This window comes from Podarcis melisellensis (assembly GCF_964234715.1).
Source record: "Podarcis melisellensis genome assembly, chromosome: 14".
Taxonomy (NCBI): Eukaryota; Metazoa; Chordata; class Lepidosauria; order Squamata; family Lacertidae; genus Podarcis; species Podarcis melisellensis.
Window position 1 is genome coordinate 45666356 of NC_138546.1, and position 25169 is coordinate 45691524.

Sequence of the window (25169 nt, forward strand, 5' to 3'; positions counted from 1 at the left end):
AACTGGCAATGACCAGGACTCATTTGCTCTTGATGACTGCAGAACAGCCCAGATGAAGAAGTGGATTGGTTTTTAACAGCTAACTTCAACCAAACAAATTCCTACCTGTTCCAGTCAGAGACCTCACCCATCCTCTGTGTTTGAGAAATAGTCACATCAAAGGCCATCTCTAATTTGTCTCTTTTTCCCCAACTTCTTGGTGGTCCATAGGTACAAGCACACCTCCGGGGATCAGCACAGCACCTGTTCCCAGCATAGCCACACCCATCGGGGTGAATGGATTCAGCCCTCTCCCACCACAGACCAATGGGCAGCCAGCATCAGAAACTATTTACACCAATGGAATCCATCCATACCCAGGTAAGGTTTTTGGCCACACACAAAAAAGGAGGTGGGAAATAATGGATGTGCTGTTCAAGCTTCTTGCCATTTGGCTGCAAGAGGAGAGCTAGTCCTTTGGGACCCCAGGAGGACTTAAATGCCCAGCTGGTGCAGTATAAAGAGCAAACAGGAAACTCATCCCTATCTCTCTATGTGCAACTATGTCCCTATGTTAATGCATATGCACTTTGGGAGGTTATGTATCATTTTAAAAAAAGCAACCTTCCTTAGTCCAGTCTTGTAACTAAGCTTGCCAAAGTTACTACCCTGACCTATTTTTGCTAACAGGCTAGTATCCTGTGTCCTGTGTTGGATGCCTTGGATGGGAAGCTTCCTCTTTCTCAGCTAGCATGAAAATGCAGGACACCAGCCTCTTAGAAGTCTAGTAAAAAAGAAAAATGCTTTCTACAAAGCAGGCAGATGGAAGAGGAACAGAGCTGAGGGATAGGTTCTCTTTCTCTACAGCCAGCGGAGAAAAACCAAGAGGGCTGATGGAGGAGGAATAGGGAGATCCTTCTGTCCTCCACCTCTGCTTGCTCCCTTGATAGAATTCAATGCACTCACCTGCATGGGATTTCTGCTCACCTTTGGCTACCAAGCAGTGCACGGCTGCCTTGGTTCCTAAGCCAGTTTCACAGCTGGTGTCAGTCACAACTAGAGAATTTACATAGTCCAAGCCTCTGCTGCCTTTTGCAGGTATTTGCCTACCTGCCCTGAATGGTAGTTGAGCTAAAACTAATTTCCAGCAACCTTCTAACGATGCCACTGCCTTATTGCAGACTTTCCCAACCTGGTGCCCTCCAAATGTTGTTGGGCAACAATTCCCACATAGCATGAGCAGTGGGGAGGAATGATGGGAGTTGTAGGCTAGCAACATCTGGAGGGCACCAGGTTGGGAAAGGACTCCTTAGGGGATGAGATCTCAGGAAGCTGTGTTGCATCTACAACCTGCTCACTCTGAGCTAGATATGAGATCTTAGGGCTCATCCAGCTTGTCACTTGCCTAGAAAACACATGTCCAGGTTGTTTTCCACTTGCCCTGTGCTTTCTAGGTACAGATCTCCAAGCCATTTGCATTTTCTTTGCCGTGGAAAATCCGCTCTTTAGTGCTAAATTGGAACAAAGGACAATCCCTGGAAAACCCTATTTGTTCCTAGTCAGCTCTAAACTGCAGGTTTCCCCAGGGGCAGGGGAAGCAAATTGAGGTGTGGGCAAGTCCTTAGAGTTCCTCTGTCCACAGAGAAGGGCGGCAGGCCTATTGCCATAGAGCAAATGTTTGCACTGGACCAGCCTGTTGTTCTCAGATATGTGGCCATTAACGGTAACAAATAGGGCAAAAGTTAGAGGATCCAAGAGGTCCAGGAGGACGAGGAGCTGGCTCAAAGAACCAGAGTTGTGTCATGCAGTTTGTGTAGTTTGCTCTCAAGTAGTTTGTGGCACATGTAGCTAGACTCTGAGGAGCGACAGAGGAAGAGGAACGTAATGGGAAGCCAAGGAGATATCTCGAGTGGTTTGCTGCCTGCCCCAGTGATTGTGCTGCTCTGAAAGCTGTTCTCCTTTAGTTGCACTTGCTTACTCTCTTCCTTCTTCCTTCTTTTCTCTTCCCAGCTCAAAGTCCCACTGTGGCAGACCCCCTCCAACAAGCCTACGCAGGCATGCAGCACTATGCAGGTCTCAAACATTGCTTTGCCTGTCCTCTCCGCCTCCCCTCTCTCTGTCTGCCTTTCCCTCTTTCCCTGCATCTTTCCATCTTTCCATGGCATCTTTGTGATAATGTTGAGCATGAGCAAAATACCCAGATGCAAGGAGGATGCTGTGGGGATATGGATAAAATTTCTCCACTCCTCCTTAAGGAATCCTGGCTTCTCCATTCTGTGGCACACCTGAAGTGGGCAGCTTTGGGGGAATGTGTCTTATGCTAGGAAGGAAGGGTGGTGCTTAGTGGAATATATCAGGGCTCAGCTGCTGCAGGTTTGGTGCCAAGAAACATGCCAAAGAAACTAGGAAGGGAGTGTTTGAGAACAAGAAAACACAGAATGTCCTGCCCATGAGAGTGGCAGAATGTCAAGCCCCCACAGCAGAAAGAAAACCAGAAGCTGAAACGCAATTTATATGAAGCCCCAAACTAGCCACAGTTGAGGCAACAGTTTGTAGCAGTGGCCCATTATTTGTCCTAATGGTGACACGTCGTCCTTTTGTGCCCATGGATGGTACTGCTGGGCTAGTCAACTGCTAGTCTGATGAGTGGGTGAAATGAAGGGCAGGGCTTCTTTCCCTGTTATGTAGAAGAGGGCATATCAGCAAGAGCAGTGTGTGTTGACCCCTCAACCCAGCAGAATTTAGTCCCAGTCTGATGGATGGAACCAAAACAAGCTTCCCTTCAACTCTGTAGTCCCAGGACCACCGGGAGTTGGCAGCAGGCTTCCTGCAGCTGCTCTTTCTCTGCCCAAATGATGGCACCAAGTTGGTCTCCCACCTTGCCATGGTGTTCTTCCTGGGACACAGAGATGCAAACTCCCATTGACAGCTTAGCACCCTGGTTGATGGATGGAGCCAAACTATAGTGCTGTGCTGAAAGTTTCTTCTGTGTTTCCCCCAGACCATTTTCCATCATAAATGGCATATTGAACATTATCAAAGGAGAAGTACATTTTTGGTGACATTCATGTGCCTTTCTGCCCATACTTCCCATGACCTGTAAAATCAGACCCTCTTGTTGTTTGTCGTTTGTTTGAATTCCCTTAATTCTTTTTTATATATGCTTTTATACTACTGTTTTACTGGTTTTATGTTGCATTTTTGTTTTTAGGGTAATATTTATGGTTTTTAGGTTGTACACCACTTAGAGATTTTAAAAAATACTAAGTAGTTTATAAACACTTTTAAAGAAATAAAGATATTTGTAATGTGCCAGGGTTTTGTTGTACCTGCCTTACTTACAAGGGAGTTGATGAGTGTTAGTGGCTGTTTATTCTTCATGGGTGAGAACCCCCTTGATGTCCATAGGTGGGTTTTCCTGGAAGCATAAGAAACAAGAGAGGCTGTCTGCTGTTCTCCTGACAGATGTTCATTGTTAATTTTTCTTATGTGAGGTCTTTTTCTTAACCTTTTAAAGAAATCAATACAGAAAAAAATAAGTAAATGGAAGGGATTCCCTTTTTCAAAAAATGAAATCACACCAGCCTCTACAGTGTCCTATGCTTCAGTCAAAACCCAGAAGAAGACATCAAGAGGTATCTCCTCCATGGAGCTTTCTCAGGCCAGGAAGGACAGAGAGGTTGAAAAGTGCTGGATAAGTTTTTAAAGGACAGAAAAACACCCGCCACCCTCATCTACCTTGCAATTATAAGGCAATCTCAACTTCACACCCCTCCGAATCCTAGATATTGCTACAAATGAGGCAAACGAACTAGAGGCCTCATTTTCAGAAGCAAACCTTCGAGAAATGGAGAACAGATTCCACTTCAACAATGCAGTCCCAGGGCAAGTGGCAGTTAGACCCTTTTTTCTGCCAGGGAAAGGTGAAAGCAATTATGCACTCCAAGCTAGAGGTCAGGCCTGGAAACGATACCTGAGAGACGGACTGACATGCCTAGTCAGCCACAAACCAGCAAGTCCCCTGCGCTGGCCAGTGATTAGTTTAAATGAGAATGCCAATTCAGGCAAAGTATACACATCCCATTAGAAGGCATGTACAACCCTGCATGTCAGGCGGTTTGATCTAAGGCAAGTCTTTGGAACAATATGTTGGAACATGAAGAAACAGCTCGTAGAATGTGAAGAAGAGAGAATGCTTGGGTGGACCTGCCAGAATCTCTACAGTAGTAATGCACTGGGGCATCCGTGGTTCAGAGAAGAGGAAGTCAAAGCCAATGTTGCTGGACTTCCACTCCCATCGTCCCTGGCCATTGACTCTGTTGGCTGGGCCTGATGAGAGTTGGAGTCCAATAGCATCTAGAGGACACCATTTTGGCTGCCCCTGCCATGCTTTGCATGTCTGAAATCCCATGATTAATCAATCCCTGGCCTTTGCAACTCAACGCTCTCACATAGCAGGGGACAGGAGAAACATCTACCTGTCACCCAGGACAGCCACTGCCTGTCAGGGTGGACAACACCGGGATAGACGGACCAACGACACCAGTGTAAGGTAGCTTAAATACGTTCATAATTTGGTGTGCCTAAAATGCTCTTTGTGCTAGGCTTCATGCAACACCAAAGGTTTCATTCAGACCTCCTGAACCACACAAGTGGCCTTTGTCATGTACTCTTTGCGACTGTTCCATGAGTACAAGCCAACTCGATCGTGGAGGCAGCAAAGCAGTCTTTTCGTATGTGATCCATGCATACATCTCTGGAATTGAGTCATGCTCAGGATCCACTGCTGAGCATCCCACTTTTGTCCCCCATTGGTTTTGCTTCACCATACTTTTCTCAGCACTAGCAGGAGGCTCTGTTTGCCCTGACCATTCTGCTTTTGTGTGTTCCAGCAGCATACCCAGCCGCCTATGCACCAATCAGCCAGGCCTTCCCCCAGCAAGCTCCCATCATCCCCCAGCAGCAGAGAGAAGGTAAGATGGGTTGTGGGCATTTCAAAGAGCAGGGATTCCAGAAACTGCAGAGTCATACTGCTGGGATCGATAGTGAAATGCTTTGTGCATGACTGATATCAACATTGCTATCCAGGATGGGGTGGCCTAACACAAAATAAATAACCAAGATGAATATATGTAAAATAAGTGGGTCTTTTTTAAAAAAAAAGGTTTTCCTGCCCTTCTGTAGAACAAACAATCAAATTTAAATGCAACTTTAAATGTGCAAAACACTAAAATAATAGCTGTAATGCTATTTGTGCTCATGTCCTGCTTCCCAGAGGCAATTGGGTCGGCACTTTGACTACAAAATGTTGGATTAGATAGGACAGAGCTAAGGAACAGGACCCAGCTGGCAGGCTGGATCTTGAGTTCCCCCATCCAGCATGAACCACTTTGACAGGTGGGTGGAGCCACCTGCCTTTCAACCACCTCATCAGATGAGTCAACTCATCTGATGAGTCATCAGATGAGTCAACTTGGGAGCCCACTGTGAGTGAGTGAGTTCCTGGTTCTCTTCTGCCTTCTTTTGTAGCCCGTCTTGAATTCGACAGATTAAAATAGATATGACAGCTGAATACCTACCATGTGAATGCAACTCACTCCCCAAAAGACTTGTGAACAGGAAACCTGACTATCCAGTGCTGCTCTTTTGGGATTTGATAGGGAGAAAGATGCATGCCTGACTAGTTCGTATAATGCATTTGGATGCATGTTTGGACAAAAAAAAAAAGCCGTTTCTTGCAGTCCCCTTCTTCCTGGGATCTGTAATGTACAAACTGACAGCTACATAAATGGTGCCGGTGATGATTAGATGACAATATGCAAATATTGACAGAACGGCAGGTGGCTTGGATGATTAAATCAACATGCGGGCTGGTAGAAGGGTGGCAGAAATTGAGCAAAGAGAAGATAGAAACAAGGCTACAAAGAAGTGTGAATGAGGTGAACACAACAAAAAGAAAGATGGAGAGTTGAATTGGAAGGAGGCAACACCAGAGTTCTGAGTGTGAGGAGGAGGTGCTGAATGAGTCAGACCTCTTGGGGATGCATGAATGAACAAAGGAACATGGAGGGTGGACTCACAGTCCTTGCCCCCGTGGTTCTCCATCACATCAGAAAGCAGATTGTTGATACCTTCTCCTATGAAATAAACTTAGGTTAGTTTTACAGTGGTGCCTCGCAAGACGAACGCCTCGCAAGATGGAAAACCCGCTAGACGAAAGGGTTTTCCGTTTTGGAGGCGCTTCACAAAACGAATTTCCCTATGGGCTTGCTTCGCAAGACGAAAATGTCTTGCGAGTTCCTGCGGGTTTTTTCCCCTCCCCCTTTTTCCTAAGCCGCTAAGCCGCTTATCAGCTGATCGCTAAAAGCCGCTAAACCGCTAATAGCGCTAATCCGCTAAGCTGTCAATGGGCTTGCTTCGCAAGATGAAAAAACCGCTATACGAAGAGCCTCATGGAACGGATTAATTTCGTCTTGCGAGGCACCACTGTATTTATATTATGCTTTTCCATAGGGACACACAACAAACAAAACAAAGAGTTGCATTGGAAAAATTATAACAAAATGTGTCCATGCATTCAAAATAAAGCAGGGGTTAGGAACCTCTGACTGATGGGCTGGACTACAGGTCTCTCTTGGGATGTTCTTCGGAATACGCCCGTCGCCAACTCTGATCCACACTCTCACAAAGCCCTTCTGCATGGCTGGAATGTGTCCTTTAAATGTGGCAATGCTCCTTGCTTTCCTCCAGATGTTGTGGACCGCAGCACCCATCATCTTTGACCATTAACCATGCTGGAAGGAGTTGATGAGAGGTGTGGTCCACAACATCTGAAGGGCACCATTGTTGGCAACCCCTCAGCCAGGGGAAGAAAGATACGTCTCTGCATGTGCCTCCATAGCTGAATAAGTGTGAGGACAGAGGCCTAGATATGTTGAGAGGTGTGTAGAAATACATTTCCTTGTTTCCCCTTAGAAGTAGATGGAATCGGAGCACTTCAGGCATCAGATTCTCCCACAGATGAGTCAGCACTGTAGTTCTAAACCATGAGGATGAGTGTGCAGATTACCAGAAGAAAGAGGTTGCAAGAGCAACTGTCTCTGTCTTCAGCTGTGGTCATCCTCCTGATCCCTGATGTGGTCTCTCTACTAGCAGGAGATCACCATGTCCCTATGCAGTTTGTGGGTGTCAAGAAATGCTAGTAGGCAGCTTTCATAAAACTAGGGAGATTTTACAATATAAATGAGTGGGTCAGCAGTGGCGCATTTCTGATTTAAGACAGGGGAACTGCAAGTGGCAGAATGTTAATTTGCAGGGCTGAGAAACTTTTGGCCTCAACTGCAATTGCTGTTGATTGAGTGGTTCATTTCTATTTGCCCGAACAGTCATTTCTGTTGACTGTTCTGCTTCCAGTTGTTCATCTGATTGATCAGCTGAGGCTCCTTCCCTTTGGCAGTAGGATTAGAGTCCCCTCCAGACCGGTGGTTTCTTCTTCTTCTTTTGCAGGTGTATTTGGCAATATACCACTGACACAATAATAGCACTTTGATGATGGACTGACACTGGGCTGTCCACACATCATTCGGCTTTATTAGTTGTTATGCAAAGATTCACCAAAGTTGTTGAATTATTGCCATCTGGAGGGACAACTCTAAAAACAAAAAAGCAGGACAAAAAACAGCAACCCTAGAACATTTGTGGTATGGAATGTTTTGACAGGAAACCATGGGGCCTGTAACTGTTGCAAAAGAAGCAGTATTACAGCACTTTTATAGGCGCAAGTGGTGATTGTGCATTCCTGCCCCCATAGCCATCATGAGCATGAATTCTGATGAATTCTTAATAGAGGATGTCTGGAGGGGCCCAGTGTAAAAGCCCGGAAGGAAAGGATACAGAAGTTATCCCCATATAGCTTAAAGACTGACCCTGATGGTAATAACAAGACTCTTCGGTGCGGAACTAAGGGTTCGTTCAACACTTCCACTTGTCCCATGCCTAGCTAGCACAGGGCTGAGACATTTTCTGCTTCTCACATGCTTTCTAGGCCCAGGTCCAAGTGATTTTTCCATTGTCCCACCACTTACCTCAGAAAACCCACTCTTTGGTGATAAATCGGAACAAACAGCAATCTGCAGAAAACCCAACTGCTCTTTGTTCCTGTTCAGTGCTAAACCACAGGTTTTACTGGGGGAAAGAGATGGGGCAAACAGAAGTGTGGATGAGCTGTTGGACTGCAGCTGAACTAGAAATAATTATTTGAGTAAGGACACTCTGTTATATAGCCATTCTGAGACCATGTTCTGACGCTCTGGGAAAGAACTCTCTGTATGACTGGGATTGAATTGATTTTAATATACACCTAGATATTTGCTCAAGGTGTGTCGTGATTCTTTTCAGCTTTATGTTCTAGCAAGCTGGTGGATATTAGGAAAAAAAACAATTCCAATGAACTGATTTTTTAAAAAAAACTTTTATCTGCTGAACTAGCAGATAAGCGAGCTGCAACAAGCAGTGCATTGTGAGAAAGTAGCCAAACATGTTGCGCATGGCCTCTTTGTTGCTAACACATGTCTTTTCCTTTGTGTGTACACCTTTGTCATTATCTCAGGTCCCGAAGGCTGTAACCTCTTCATTTATCACCTGCCCCAGGAGTTTGGGGATGCAGAACTTATGCAGATGTTCTTGCCTTTCGGCAACGTCATCTCTGCCAAAGTCTTTGTTGACCGTGCCACCAACCAAAGTAAATGCTTTGGTAAGTAGCTGACGTGCTTCCTTTGAGATTCTAGGAACATAGGAAGTCATCCTATACTGTGTCAGAACATCTGTCAGTCTCACTCAGTATTGTCTATGCTGTTTGGCAATGGCTCTCCAGGGTTATGGTCTTTCCCAGCCCTACCTGGAGTTGCCAGGGATTGAATTGGGGCCCTTTTACACATGCTCTGTCACTGAGCCACACAGTCCTTCTCCATTGTGTTGGTAGCTGCTGAAACATGTGTGTTCTTCTTGCACTTCACACCACAAATAGATGGCAAGTAGGATTTTGCTATAAAAGGAACTCTAGCTCCCAGGAGCCAACATGCAATTCTGCACATTTCAGAATAAGATGTGACATAAGGGGAGAATAAGGAGGGATAGGTTTGACTATTGTCAGGCCTCAGCAGGGGTCAGAATCCAGGCAGTGGAGTCCAGGATCCTGGGCAGCTGTCATAAGTAGAGCTGGAGCAGATTCATGACCCAAAAGCAGCAATCAGCGAATGGGAACAGGAGGTTAGGTGGGGTCCTCATACCTGAGACAAGTGGCTCAGACTAAGGAGCAAGCTCTGAAGCTAGGATTTTGGGAGGTATGATAGACAGGGTTCGGCCCTTGGGGGACAACTGATGGGACAATGCTCAAGCAAACTTGTACCTGCTTTGGAAGGGAGGGTAACTGCAGAGAAGAAAGGCATTAGTAGGGGTTTTTTTAGTGTTCTTCAAGAATACTTGCAGGGGTGGAATTGGAATTGTTTGTGTATACTCAAGGAGCACAACCCACCCCTTTCATAATTTCAAGACAAGTTCAAGGACTTGTGCCCATTGCTAGTATTATAGGCAACATCCAATCATGAGGCTCACTCATATGGTTTGTTTCCACTCCAACATCTGGAGAAACTTCTCTGGTTGGTTCTTGTATATGCCACCGCTGTGATGTAAAACCAGGCCAATTGGAAGCACTTTTTTGGCAATTGCTACATTGCCCAAGTGTAAAAAAATTGGTCCTTGATAATGAAACAGTAGTTTAGGAATGGGGCATTCCGTCTTGGTTCACAAGACTATCATGGGTTGTTTCATTCTTTTAGTGCCATATATCTGAGCAGGAGTAGTCAACACGGTGCCCTCTAGATGTCAGGAAGCTGACTTTTACAGAGTCAGACCATTGGTCCATCTAGGGGTCAGCAACCTTTTCCAGCCGTGGGCCAGCCAATGTCCCTCAGACCATGTGGGGGGCCAGACTATATTTTTTTGTGGGGCGGATGAACAAATTACTATGCCCCACAAATAACCCAGAGATGCATTTTAAATAAAAGCACACATTCTACTCATGTAAAAACACCAGGCAAGCCCCACAAATAACCCAGAGATGCATTTTAAATAAAAGCACACATTCTACTCATGTAAAAAAAAACATGCTGATTCCCAGACTGTCCGCGGGCCAGGTTGAGAAGGCGATTGGGCCGCATCCGGCCCCCAGGCCTTAGGTTGCCTACCCCGATCTAGCTCAATATTACCTGGACTGACTGACAGCAGCTCTCCAGGGTTTCTGGTGGGGGACATTCATGGGCCTAGCTAGAGATGCTGGGAATTGAACCTAGAACCTTTTGCATGCAAAGCAGGTTTTCTACCACTGAGCTATGGCCCCTTCCCATAAGCTGTGGCCTCAGCTCCTGTCTGCCCAAGTCAGTGTGGATGATAGTCAGGGATTATGAGAACTGTAGTCCAACCAAATCCAGAGGGCACAGTGTTGGTTGCCCCTATGGAAATGTTACTTATATTGTATCCAACTAAGTGCTACTCAGAGTAAACTCATTTAAATGAATGTTCTAAGTCTGTTAACTTCAGTGGGTCTACTCTGAGAAGGAGTGGCACTGGAAGCAACCCTTATTTTCTTACATTATTAACATGCCTTCCATCACAAAACCAATTGGTTTAGCTTCTTTTCAGCAAGGTGGTGGCCTCAAGTGCCTTCAGATCATTTCCTGGGACTGCATTAGGAACAATCAGAAGAGTTTCTATAAACACACTGAAAATATCCAGAAAGTGAAATAAAAGCCCATTCATTAGAGGAAAGAGTACTAGTAATCCACAGTACAATGAAAGCTAAATTGCTCAATGTCTACTTCACTTTGGTTTTTGCCAGTGAGATAAATTGTGACCAGATGATTAGTAGAATCGATATAAACAATGAGGGAGGGACAAAGGTTAGGATAGGCAAAGATCTGTTCAGAGAATATTTGACTATCTTAAATGATTAGAAGTCAGCAGGTCATGATGAATTGCGCCCTGGGATGCCGAAGGCATCTCCAAACCACAAAGCAATCATTTTTGAGAAATCATGCATGACAGGTGAGGTTCCAGTGGAATGGAAAAAGGCAAACATAATGCCCAACTTTAAAAGCAGGAATTTATAGGCCCATTAACTTAACTTCTCTCCCTGGGAAGTTACTAAACCAAATCATAAAGCAATTCATTTGTAAGTATCAAAAAGAAAATGGAGGGCCAAATTTACTAATATGCAGAGTAGGCACTAATCTAGGGCCTCAAATTAGAAGACCCCATACAAAAATGCAACGGAGGCATTGCTTTGAAAGCATAATTTGCACCTCATGTTGCTGCAAATAAAGTCTGACCACTTAATTTAACTTACAGCCACCAGCTTGGGAGTTTCGGAAGCCAAAGTTCATTGTCTATCGTAGCCTGAATATTTCTCAGCTGCAAGGCCCTGCACATGTCTGGCCAAATCCAGCACCAGCAGTTGTCATCATCCTACACCAGCAAGGTCCACCACTTATGCCTGTCCGCTACACACACACACACACACACAGAGAGAGAGAGAGAGAGAGAGAGAGAGAGAGAGAGAGAGAGAGATTAGTTTAAGAACTACTCTTTTCATTTCCTGCAGTGTCACTGATGTACATCACTCCAATGCATTGTGGAAGGTTAAAATGAACCCCATACCCACCAAGGGCTGCCTGGTGCTCATCAAAGGCAGTGCTGATGCCTGCACTACTGCCAGATTAAGCCTGCCAGTGGGCAGATGTAAAGGAGTGTCCTCCAGCGGGCACTTTGCCTCAAACCTGGAGCCAGCCTTGAATCTGGTCCCTGGCCTCGCCCACACAGCTGATGTAATGGCACCATAGACTACAGTAGCCATTCCTCCAACCTTGTACTCTCCAGATGGTTTGAAGTACAAGTTCCATCAGTCAGGGATGGTGAGAATTGCTGCCTAAAACTTCTGAAAGACCAGAGGTTGGGAGAAACCAGACAGCAACAATACATTAGGGATGGGGAAGGTTTTGCAGACTACCTTGTTCAAAACAGAGCCACTAAGCTAATTTCTGGAACTGAGTATCAGGATCACATCCTGCTGGTGCTTAAAGAGCTTCATTGGCTTGCAGTCCTTTCCCAAATGCAAAGGGTGGGTGCTTACATCTTAAGACCCTATGCAGCTTGCAACCTGGATAATTGAGGAGATGTTTTCTCTCGCATCAACTTGCCTGTATGTAAGATCTTCTTCAGATAAGCCTCCCTAGGGGAAGAGGTGCATGTGTAAGGGGCCATAGCTAGAAAGGGCCTCTCTCCTCTCCATCCATCAGCTTATGCACCTCTTTCCCTAGGGAGACTCACCTGACACCTGTGGCAATGTCTTTCTCTCCTGGGTTTGCTTTTAGCATGGCCTTTTCTTGTGTTTGTATTAGTTACTGTAAAGTGCTCTGGGATTTCTTAATGGAAGGGCAGTATGCAAATATTTCAAATTAGGGGTTGGCAATCTTTTCAGGCCTGTGGGCAGTTCTGAATTTTTGAGTGAGTGCTGTGGGTGCCACACACCTCCAGGGTCACTTCTCTCTCACATCCCCTGTCAGTCATTACTTACTGAATAAATGTTGTGGCTATAGATATAAAAAAATATTATTATTATTTTTTAAGCAATGCAACTGTTGTTGGGGGTTTTTTTAAGTAATGCAGACTGGATCCTTTATCTATGTATTAAGAGCAAAAATAAAGTAAGGGCTTGCTCAAACACTGCTTCAGCTTATTTTGATGTTGAAAGGTCAAACGAATCATACAGCCATTTCAGCATATTCTCAATCGGTTAGCACATCTTTCCAAACTTTTCAAAGTCCCATTGAGAGAGGACATGTCAATACATTATTTTGAAGTGTGTTAGAAACATTCTGCAGACCATTCTGCAGATTTTAACCCTGTGAAGTTAACTAGCAAGCCATGATTATAAGATGTTCTCATTGTAATGAAAAAATATGGTGTATTTTGGCTTTAAGGCAGGCACCCCTCCAGATGTTTCAGACTACAATTCCCATCATCCCTGACCTCTGGTCCTGTTAGCTAGGGATCATGGGAGTTGTAGGCCAAAACATCTGGAGGGCTGCAAGTTGGGGATGCCTGCTTTAAGGTTTTCCTCCGTGTCCTCACAACACCCCAGGTGACCCAAAACCAAACCTAGACTCCATGAGTTAAATGGATTGGATTTCTTAAATTTTGCTTTTGCATTGTTAAAGAAGAATCTGGTGTGGCTGGAAAGTGAACAGTGGCCTAAAACAGCCTTCCCCAACTTAGTCCACTTCAAATGTTTTGGAGGACAACTTCCACCAGCCCTTTGCAAGCCCATCCTGCCATCACCATTAAGAGCAGCTTCCCCCAACCTGGTGACCTCCAGATATTTTGAGTAACAAACTCCCATCAGCCCCAACCAGAATGGCTGTGCTGGCCGGGGCTAATGAGAGTTGCAGTCCAAAGCATCTGAAAGGCACCAGGTTGGGGAACCTGCTAGCTCCAACATTCAGCTCTTTTGAGTTCCTCAGGATCTATTTCTGTGAAAGGCTTGCAGTGAAACAGCAACATGCAGGGAGGGCTGCTGCTGTCCTTGGTGCTGAACTGTGTCCTTCCTCTCTTTCTCTGTTCTCATCCCCTGTCACCTCACTTTTCCCCTTGACCCATCCCAGGTTTCGTCAGTTTTGACAATCCAACTAGTGCTCAGGCAGCCATTCAGGCCATGAACGGCTTCCAGATCGGCATGAAGAGGCTAAAGGTCCAACTAAAGCGGCCAAAAGATGCTAACAGACCCTACTGACCCGTGTTCACCTTGGCCCTGAAAGCAGGTAAGACATTGGCAGGCAAGACTGTCCCAGCTACGCTACCAGCAGGAAAAGGGGTTAGCCTTCCTCAAGCTTTTGCCACAAGGCTGGTGTTAAACCTGGAGGAAAATGGAGCGAAAAACTACAAATGGTGTGTCTAGTTCAAAACAGCAAATACAGTGCATTTTGGCCCAGCCCATGTCCATCGCATGAGAATAAGCTAAAAGGTAATAAATGATGCATAGCCTTCCCATAGGGGATTGACTTACCCAAATAAACTTTCAATGGTTTATTATTCTAATAATGTACAGTGTCAACAATCCTTAATGTTTGTCTTTAGGCATAGAGAATGACCCCAATCCAAATAGAATGAATTTATTTTATTTATTTTTTGACCTAATGTATCAGCCAATCTTCGTTACACAGTAGTCCCATGGAGGTTTCCAGCATATCTTAAAACCATAATACAAACAAACCAAACCATAGGATACCAATAAGATAAAAACTAATATAAAACCACAGTAAATGAACAGATATGAGACAGATATGTTCAGGTCCCACTCTCCAGACACAATGCATTCTCAGGAAATTGTTTGTTAAGTGAGCGTTTACATAACAAGCTGGTGATTTCCATTATTTCCTATGGGAACATTTCTAATCTGTGATTTGTCCATGCTCCATCCCTGATCTCTGCCTGAAACTGTTGCAGCCAATCAGCAGAAGCCAAACAAAAGAAAAACTTACTTGTTCAATCTCTCCAGCTCCCTGATTTGTCCAATCTCTCTCCCTCCCTCCATGGTTTTCTGCCCCAAATGGCCACCAGCCAGCAGAACACAAACAACTAAGGAAGTGGGCAAACTTTGACTGTTTGGATATCTGAACCAATCATTCATGTAGCAAGGTTTGGGCATAATTTTTTGTATTCAGATAACAGAGATTTTGGATAATGAGTGTTCCGATAGTGGGACCCGTGTGCATTACATTGTTTAAGTTGTTGAGTGTCATAGTTGATCCACAATTAATCTGCACCCAAAGTGATTCACACATAGAAGATAGTCTAAAAACAGTGGTACAATATCAGTACATAAAAATGAAATGTATAATATCACTACACTGGAAAAAAAATAACAACAAACAGTTCATTTAACATGCATCAAAATTTAAATGAGCATAAAATTACCAATAGATCAAGTCATCCAATAACTTCACATCCAAAAGCTTTCGTAGTTATGTAAAAAGAGACAAGAATAGAGTATCTGTGGCTAAATCTGTAAATAGGAAGGAAGGAAGATAATTTAATATGTCTTCAGACCAATGAAAGGGTAAAATCTAAAGCATAATTATGTGGTTCCATTGAAGTCAATATACCCAAGTTGCTGTGTTCATAATCATGGCAAGAGGACCAAACAGAATACATCTGTTTATTTGCTGAAGCCATTATTACCCTGCCTTTTGGCCTGAAACAGATCCTTGGGGTGACTTAAAGGCTAAAATCCAACAACATGCCACCCTTAAAAGTCTACCTCAAATGCTAATTAAATCAAATGTTTTGATCTGATCGGGATTGTCACCTCCTGGCTTGGTACATAGTTTGAGGGGGTTTCTAGGGTGAGTTGCCTTCACAAGCCCCTCGCCACTGCAAAAAAGAGAAAAGAAACACTCAATTTAACCATATCAAGGCAGTGTGTAAATGAGCCACAGAGTTAAACTGAACCAAAAGATCCACACGATGCATTTAAAGCATTCCTAATGCACATTGAAGGGATGCAGGTGGTGCTGTGGGTTAAACCACAGAGCCTAGGACTTGCCAATCAGAACGTCGGCGGTTTGAATCCGCGTGACGGGGTGAGCTCCCGTTGCTCAGTCCCTGCTCCTGCCCACCTAGCAGTTCAAAAGCACATCAAAGTGCAAGTAGATAAATAGGTACCGCTCCAGTGGGAAGGTAAATGCCGTTTCCGTGCACTGCTCTGGTTCGCCAGAAGCAGGTTTGTCATGCTGGCCACATGACCCGGAATCTGTACGCCGGCTCCCTCGACCAGTAAAGCGAGATGAGCGCTGCAACCCCAGAGTCGGTCACGACTGGACCTAATGGTCAGGGGTCCCTTTACCTTTAATGCACATTGAAATCACATGAATCCTGGGAAGAGAGTTTTCTCTGTGTGAGAAAACTACAGTTCCCAGGATTCTTTGGGGGAAATCATGAGCTTCAAATGTGCTCTTCCTTTCTGAGAGTAAGAGCAGTTCAACTGTGGAACAGGCTGCTTTGGGAGGTTGTGGACTCTCCTTCAATGGAGGTTTTAAAGCAGAAACTGGATGGCCACCTGTCATGGATGGTTTAGTTGAAATTCCTGCCTTGCAGGGGGTTGGCCTAGATGACCTTTAGGGTCCCTTCCAACTCTACAGTTCTATGGATTATGGTTGGGTATGCTTTAAATGCATGATGCAAATCTCCCCAATTTTTGCATAAGTCATGGCTTAGGCTGTATGCTTATTAAGGCTACAATCTTATACATAGGTAAAGGTAAAGGGACCCCTGACCATTAGGTCCAGTCATGGCCGACTCTGAGGCTGTGGTGCTCATCTCGTTTAATTGGCTGAGGTAGCCGGTGTACAGTTTCCAGGTCATGTGGCCAGCATGACTAAGCCGCTTCTGGCAAACCAGAGCAGCGCACGGAAACACCGTTTATCTTCCCGCCGGAACGGTACCTATTTATCTACTTGCACTTTGACGTGCTTTTGAACTGCTAGGTTGGCAGGAGCTGGGACCGAGGAACGGGAGCTCACCCCGTCACGGGGATTTGAACCCCCAACCTTCTGATCAGCAAGTTCTAGGCTCAGTGCTTTAACCCACAGCGCCACCCACGTCCCAATCTTATACCTACTTACCTGGAAATTCTGTGGAATTAACTTCTCCACAGACGTGTATAGAATTGCAGTGTAAGCTGCACACCCACTGCAAGCAGTTTGCAAGAGTGAAATCCCACAGAGGGCTGCAGGATGCAATAGCATGAGAACAGATCTGCTGGAACCGACCAGAGGCCCATCTGCTATTACAGCAGGGGTGAGGAATCTGTGCCCCCCGCCACACATTGTTGGACTCCCAACTCCCACCAGCCCCAGCTAACAGCCAGGAATGCTTGGAGCTGTAGTTCAACACCTAGAGAGTCATGGATTACTCACCCCTGGCCTATGGGATGCCCAGAATAGGACACGAAAGCAGTAGCACCCTGTGCTCATCTTCCCCAGCAATTCATTGGCCTACTGAAGGAAGCTATTTTCAGGCTCACCAAACATTTAAAACACTTTTCCCCCACTTTGGCAGTCATGGCTCCCCTGCAAAGAATCTTGGGAACTGTAGTTTGTGAAAGGGGCTGGCCTCAGACTTCCCAGCACCCTACACAAACTACAGTTCTCGTGATTCCCCATGACTGCAAAAGTACTTTCTCTGTGCTTTAGATGTACCGTGTGAATATGACTTCAGAGGACTCCTGCTCCATTTCACAGCTATCAGAAGAAGCAATGACCATTAATACTGAGAACTCGCATCAAACCGATTCATCTTTTCTTTTATATTTTTGTTTCCTCCAACCCATCCACTACTTTGTCTCTAACCAGACCAGGCCAATCATAGCTCCAAGGATGACCCCACAGTTGCCTAGCAACCCTCTAGCTGTTATGGGAGACCCAAACAAAAACTCTCCCTCCCAAATTATCTGAAACTGTAAGTGACTTAACTAATGTTGTCATCGTCCTTCTCGATGACGCCATGTGGCCGGTTGTAATCTTGTTGCATGAACTTGACGTTGATCTTTCTACATCTCTGCTTTATTTTTATTAGTTCTTCTTCCCACCCCTTCCTCCTCTCTTTTTGGCGGTTGTGCAGTGCCATATTGATGCCCATGGTGGATAGTTTTTGGAGTGCTGATTGGTCAGTCTTTTACTAGTTGTGGATTTTTTGAGCCCATAAACTCCACTTTGTCCTTCTTTGTACCTCCTTTTCTCTCTGTTGTGATGTGACAATTGATGTGTGTGCCCTCTATATTTACTGTGTGATGATGATGGCTGAGTAACTCAGTCCTGCACAAGAAACACCAAGTTGTGCTAGCTCTCCCTGCCCCCCACCCCCTGGACATCCCAGCATAATTTAGAGTCTCTATATTACCTCAATGCTTGTGGAAATTCAAGCATTCCACAGTCTCAAGAGCATGAAGGTTTCACTGCTAAGGGTTGACAAAAAAATGCTCCTTGATTTTTGGAAAGCACGTGTTTTGTATGCAAAACATCTCAAGTTCAGTCTATTCAGTAACATCTTCAGCAGGGTTGGGAGAAACCTGTCTGAACCCTTGAAGAGTCGCTTCCAGTGAGTGTAGGCCATTTTCCCTCAATCATGTGTCCTCCAGATGTCTCGGCCTACAATCCTCATCATCCATGACCATCAGACATGCTGGCTGCTTCTGATGGAAGGTGTGGTCCAAAACAGCTGGAAGGCACTGGGTCAGGGAGGGCTAGTGTGGAAAATACTAAGTTAGATGGACCAGTGGCCTGACCAGTTGTACAGTAGCTTCTCACGTTCCTGATTGGAGATAATGAACCCGGATCGCCTACTCCAGGATAAAAGATATGTAAAGCATATCTTTACAAAACCACTGTTATGTTTCATTTTCTTTTTGCATAGAAAAAGTCCTAGTCCTGATTGCAGGCATGAAGTGTGGTACCTTAGCAGAGGAGCAGGAGAGTGTTACTGGTGCAGCATTTCACGGGAGAGGACCCTTCATTCAGCAGCAGAGCATATAATTTTAATGCAAAAGACCCTCAGTTCAGTCCTTCAAAATTCAATTAAAAGGATCAGGTAGCAGGGGTGGGAAATATTCTGTTCTGCTCAAGATCCCTGAAAAACCACTGCCAATCAGAGTAGATAATACTGAGCCAGTGTGGTGTAGTGGTTAAGAGCGATAGACTCGTAATCTGGTGAACCGGGTTCGATTCCCCGCTCCTCCACATGCAGCTGCTGGTTGACCTTGGGCTAGTCACACTTCTCTGAATTCTCTCAGCCCCACTCACCTCACAGAGTGTTTGTTGTGGGGGAGGAAGGGAAAGGAGAATGTTAGCTGCTTTGAGACTCCTTCAGGTAGTGATAAAGCGGGATATCAAATCCAAACTCTTCTTCTTCTTCTGCATAGACAAATATTCTGACCTGGTCTAAATCAGCTTCCTATTAAAGCACACATTGGAAGCACATGACTTCTCCCAAAGGATCGTGGGAACTGCTGTGTGTTATGATTGCTGGAAATTCATAGCTCTGTGAGGGGGAAACCACAGTTCCCAGAAATCTTTGGGGGAAGGCATGTGCTTTAAATGTATGACGTGGATCTGCATATTTGCTCCTAATAGGGCAGGAATGTATCAAGAATGGAACCTGCTCAAAATGGTCACCAGTTCCATCAGATAGGGAGCTCTTGGTCCCTCCCTCTCCTCCTCAGGCCATGCCCCTCCCTCTTGGTCCCACCCCTTTAAGCTAAGACAAATCTCAACCAAAATGACACCCCTGGCCTCCTGCAGTTGCTATGCTAGCTTCTAGCAGCAGTTATCTGAATTTTGGCCAACAATACATTGACCATCTTGCTCCATGAAACTTGTTCTGTATATGGAGCTGTTGGGATAAATTGCATTTTTATTTTTATTTTACACAGGCCCTGCTCTTTTAACAGCAGCCTGACACAGCAGTGAAAAAGGGGGAGCTTGTTCTGGCAGGAAGATCAACACCAGCTTCACATCTGGGATGGGGGGTTGGGGGGGAGAAGAAGTGGTTGGAAATCAGGAACCCTCACTATGCGGCATAAGTGTATTACGTACAGAAAACAAGATAACTGGTGCGGCAAAGTGGTATTTTGCAGTGTTTAAGGTTGCTAAGTATGTTTATTTCACAAGCCACATTGGCCCATCTATCTCAGTACTGTCTACACCAGGGGTAGTCAACCTTTTCATACCTACCGCCCATGAATGCATCTTTCTTAATGGTAACATTTTCTTTCTTTTTTTTTAAAGAATATTTATTAAAGTTTCCAATAGTAATACAATAAAAATCAAATAGAAAAAAAGAAAGAAAAAATAACATACATACATAAATAAGAAAAAATAAGAAAAAATAACATACATACAAAGATAAGAATAATTAAAAACACATAAAATTTCTGTTACTTATTTTTCATTAACTTGTTTCCCAGACCTCCTCATACCTCCCTTTTTTGTATTCCAATTCAAATTGTTGGTTCAGCAAATCCTTACCGAATTCCTTTCTTAAACATCTTATCAACAAAAACCTTGATTTTACTATATTTTTGAAAACCACTTTTTTACTTTATCCAAACTTAACTCTCATCCAAACCTATATAGCGGTACTTGTTCTTAAAACATTTCCCTAAGGTCGAAAGAAAATTCCCTTCCACGAATTTCCAATTCTCCTAAAAGTAAGACGAAACAAAAAATAAAACAAAAAAGCAACTTATATTATGTACACTTTAAATTCCCATTTTTCGTTCCACCCCTTAATGGTAACATTTTCTTACCGCCCACCAGTGCTCGAAGGTGGAAGGATTCAGCTTGTGCTGTAGAACCCCCTAACGCCCACCTAGAACCCTGAAACGCCCACTGGTGGGCAGTAGGGACCAGGTTGACAACCCCTGGTCTACACTGACTGGAAGCAGCTCTTCAGGGCTGTTGGGACGCCCACAACAAATGGAAGGCCAGACCTAACCTAGAACATTTCAGAATTCAACCTCTTCTGGTACGGAATTGGGGTGTCATTTGATATATATATATTTACACACTGAATAGAGATGGCCCTGACAAGAGCTTCCTTTCTCTCCTAACGCCATCGCTCGCTACTGGGGATGGGGCTTCCTGCTAGCTCCTGGCATCGCCTGCCTCTTCTTAACATCCCTTCTCTCTCTTGCAGATGGGATGCCATGCGGCATACGAAGAGTATTCCCCTTGTCCCACGTGCAGTATCCAGACTTGTAACTCTCTTTCTTTGCAACATATCACGGAGGAGGAGGAGGAGGTGGAAGAGGAGGCAGGATGCTTGTGAAAAAGAGGAGAGCCAGTTTGGTTGTACCTTTTTTATTTTTATTTTATTTTCCAAATCGGTTGGGGTTTCGGGAGGGGATTTCTTTTTCTTTTTTCCTTTTGCCGCTTTCAGGCGAGAGAAAGCAAAGAAGGTGGTTGTGACGATATTGGACAAAAGGGAAAGAGGCATCGCTATTTGCCGACTCTAAACTCCATGACGGGAAGGAGCCGCTGGAGAAGACGTGTGTTTTTTTTAAGACCCCTCACGAGGAGAGGGGTAGGATTTTGCAACAGGAAAAGGTCGCAGGCACAGAGCCTGCTGGTGGGACCAGCCTCTCTCTAAAGCACTTGACCGATGCTCAAGATTTCAGAAGAGGGAGGCCAAACAGATCTAAACCAAAGCCGGTGGGTTTGGACCAGGCCTGTATGTTACACCTGGGAAACGCTTTTTGTTTTTAAAAAGGGGGAAAGAAAAAAAGGGGAACTTTTTTTTTCCGCATCCGTTTGGGAAAAGAAAAATCAGTTGCTAAGAGGATGTTGAACTTAACAGAAGATATATATATAAATAGGTCTATATATCTATATCCCGTGGATTGGGGGTGGGGGTTTCTGTCCCACTTTGTCACCAGTCCAAGGAGATTGGATTAACTTCTTTCAAAGTCATATCATTCCTTAGAGTTTAGGGACCAAAGGACTATTGCTTTTTTAATATATATATAAATTAATTAATTTAAAAAACAAAACAAAACAAAAAAAAGAAACTCAAAGAGGTTTAAAAAAAACTATAAAAAAGCTTCATGTCAAAGCTGCAAGTTGTTTCCAAGAGAAGCGAGCTCAAGCAAGCAAGCAAGCAAGCAGATGTCGCCTTGTGAGCAGTGTGGCCAGTGCTGGTGGCCTTGTGACCGCATTGAACACTATGGGGTTCGGGTGAGTAGTGAAGCTGGCAGGAGGGGCCACTTTGGCCAGGGTGGGGTGGGGGGTCTTGGCAGCAGCTCTCTCCTCCTCCTCTCTCCAGATAGGCACTTGGATTTCAGAAAATTGGGGGGTTGTAATCACAGTCCCTGATCTGTTTCTCCCATGCATTGAAAGCTAATGTAAACCAGAGCAAGAAGACACACGGGACCATATTTTTGTGCATGAGAAGCTGCCTTGCGCCAAGGCAGATCATCGGTGCGACTAATTCAGTATTGCCTACACCAGGGGTGGACTCCAACTGCCGTCAGCCCCAGCCAACATGATCAGTGGCTAGGGATAATGGGAGTTGGAGTCCAGCAGCATCTGGAATGCCACTGGTTTCTCCCCCATGCTTAGATGGCTGTGTAGAGGAGCTGCAACGTCTCTCCACACTTGGATGATGCTTTTATTAGGACTACCCAAAGTATCACAAAATGTTGGGCCAGCTCTTAGTAGACTGAACATCTAGCAACGCAGAGGAACGGAGAAGGTTGGCTTATGGTAGCTTGAAAGTCTTCATTTGGTGTTAAAATAGAGGTGCATTAGGAAGTTGAAGGCATAACTGGATGAGGCTTGGCGAAGGTGTTATCAGGTTTCGCAGTGCACCCAGGACTGATAGGACAAAGAAATGACCGAGGCTGGGTCATGGGCAAGTCTGGAGCATGACAGCAGCCAGGAACTGGGGGTGGTGTTCAATACTAGTCCTGTTCAGAGTAGATCCACCAAAGTTAATAGACATGACTAATTTAGGTTCCTTGATTCCAATGGGCCTACTCTTAGTAAGAGTTTGAGCCAGATTGAAAGAGCTATCCAGATCAGAGGGCAAACCAGAGGCAGGACCAAAGAATAAGGCTGGAAATGCAAAAGCCACCAGAGGTTGGGTACACCTTGTTGCCCCACAGTGACAGGAAGTCCTCTTAAACTCCTTCCTGCCCAGGAGGAGCCAATGACCAGCCTAACGGGTGGGGTCAGTCCACAGCCTGGAAAATTCTTTACTGAGAAGCTGCAATTATGCATGTCACCACATGGGACAGCAGTCAGCAATTGTTGGCAGAAACACAGTGGCGCATGAGCTCATGCACGCACACACAATTTTTTTAAAAAGAACCTAATAAAGGACGTAACCCTAACATTAGGCAAAACACACTGGTTCCTTCTTAGAGCACCAAAGTAAAGAGGAATATGGCTAGAGGTTGATTTCAGGTGGAATGCTAGGTTTTTAAAAATGTCAAAAGAAGTCAAAGTGGGTTGCATTATCTGGTGGTTAGAGGGAATGTGGAACCCTTGAAAAGTAAAGTGCCATCTTCAGGTGGTAAATAATCATATTCCTTCAGTTTTAGGGTCCCACTTCTGAATGGTTAAATTTGGTTATCCAAGTCACACATAAAGCAAGAATAAGTCCATAAGAAAAAAAATCTGATCTCCAGAGTCAGGCAGCAATACCATTCTTAGCCCTTGCATATTTCATGGTCTTAGTAGTCCTTAGTTGCACCCTGAATCCTGCATAGCACCTAGTCAAGCCTAATGGACTTGGTGTCTGCCACCTCCTCCTACATTCAATCTTAAGACTGTCAAAAAATGCAGAGTGGCCACAACATGCTAGATTTCCTCCCACTTCCTCTCCCCACTTTGCTCAACATCCAGCTTGACAAAGAGCTTTAGAAAACTCAAAAGCTTACTCACTGTTTTGTGGCATTTTGGTGTGACCCAGTAGAGGTATTTCCCTGCTGTGGGTTTTTCTAATGCACCAACATGGCTTCCTTTTCCTAAAGTATATCTTGGAGAATTCCCTCCCTGTCTGGGATAAGACCCAGAACTCTTTCAGTCTTTCAGAGAGCTCCAAGGATGGAGACAGTGGAGTCCTTCAAAACTCCCCAGGAGATATCATCCAAAGCATTGACACATGTAGAAGCTTTCATGGAGGAAGAGCCCCATCAGACAGTGGTGCCGCCATGCCTTGCTTCAAGGTAGCTCTGCTCCCTTATCTGACTCAGATATCTGACTCCACTACCTGCAGCTCCAGAGGGGCTGTCATGGGAGCATAGGAAACTGCCTTATATTGAGTCAGACCCATTGATTCAACTAGCTCAGTATTGTCTGAGCCGACTGACAATGGCTCTCTGGGGCTTCAAACAGGGGACATTCCCAGGACATTTCTGGGGGGTGCCAGGGGTTGAACCTGGGATCATCTGCATGCAAAGCAGGTGCTCTGCCACTGAGGTACCACACCCTTCACCCTGCCATGTCCAGAAGCCAGGGGAGATGCTCCAATCTCGCCTGAGTGCACACCTGTATATTAGAATACTTTAACTACCAAGCAGGCTGGCTCCAGGGAAGCCACGCCACACAATAAAGCTTCAGCCAGCTCCAGACCAACGATGAAGCAATATTCCTAGTTCTTGCAAGAACCATTCTGCTTCACAGGGAGCTCTCTGTGGTCCTGAAGCTCAACCATCTACTACTGAACCCCTCCTTGAGCTCTAGCCTTGAACCAGCTCACTCTGTGAGCAGGTGCTGTTTGCAGATCACATGGGATGGGCAGGTGGGTGGATTATTCCCTTTGTAGGAAACTTCTCTCTGTGTGTCTCATTGCCCTGGTGTAACCTTAGCTAAATTCTCTATTACTTTCAAGAATCTGCTGGGGAAGAGGAGGAGGTCAGGGGGAGGGGGTCAGGTTTAAGGAAGTGCCAAATAGAGTGAGCGAAATGTCACGGTATATGAAGGACCTGGGGTTGTCTCATTGTCCTTCGTGGTTCACATTCCCTAATGCGGTCGCTTGGCCACTGGACGACTTCTTTTTCTTTCTTCTCTTCTTCTTTATTTTTATTTTTTTATTCTTTCTTTCTTTTTCTTAAGAAAAAATGTGCTTCATTGTTACATTTCCTAGTGGTTTAGAACAGAATGCTTTTTGTAGAGCGGTTAGCGTTTAACATAGGAGAGCCCTCCATTTGAAACAAATGAAACCTAAAAAGAAAAAGGAAAAAAAAGACAATCGACTTTAGTGACCTTGTGAAAGTGACTTTTTTATATAAAAAAAAAGAAAAGAAAAAGGCAAAACAAAATGATATATATATATATATATATATATATATATATATATATATATATATATATATATATATATGTGAGAGAGAGAGAATGACACAGAGACCTAAATTTGGGGTGGGGGAAGGGAGTTGTGAGCACTGGGACTCAAGCTGTGTTTCAAATGCTGCCTGCTTGTATGAAATGGGAGGGTGATGGGTGGTATATTGGGGCAGAGTCCAACTACATCTGCTGTGGGGAAAGCAATTGCAGAAAGCAAGGATATTGGGTGGAAGAACG

The 25169-nt window shown here is 44.8% G+C and overlaps 1 protein-coding gene across 10 annotated transcripts in view; it reads left to right on the forward strand.

Moving 5' to 3' along the window:
- CELF6 (CUGBP Elav-like family member 6) overlaps positions 1-24694 on the forward strand; it is a 166821-nt gene extending 142127 nt beyond the window's left edge. For 7 of the 10 annotated variants that reach the window (XM_081887721.1, XM_081887725.1, XM_081887723.1 and 4 more), the window contains 6 exons: positions 211-360; positions 1990-2052; positions 4872-4952; positions 8588-8731; positions 13695-13850; positions 20782-24694. In XM_081887721.1, coding sequence (XP_081743847.1) covers positions 211-360; positions 1990-2052; positions 4872-4952; positions 8588-8731; positions 13695-13822 — 566 coding nt within the window. In that variant the 3' untranslated portion in view covers positions 13823-13850; positions 20782-24694. Of the gene's footprint in view, positions 1-210; positions 361-1989; positions 2053-4871; positions 4953-8587; positions 8732-13694; positions 13851-17441; positions 17548-20781 lie in introns of all 10 variants that reach the window. The other 3 variants (XR_014162706.1, XM_081887724.1, XM_081887726.1) reach the window with 3 other exon arrangements.
- The last annotated feature ends 475 nt before the right edge of the window (positions 24695-25169 follow it).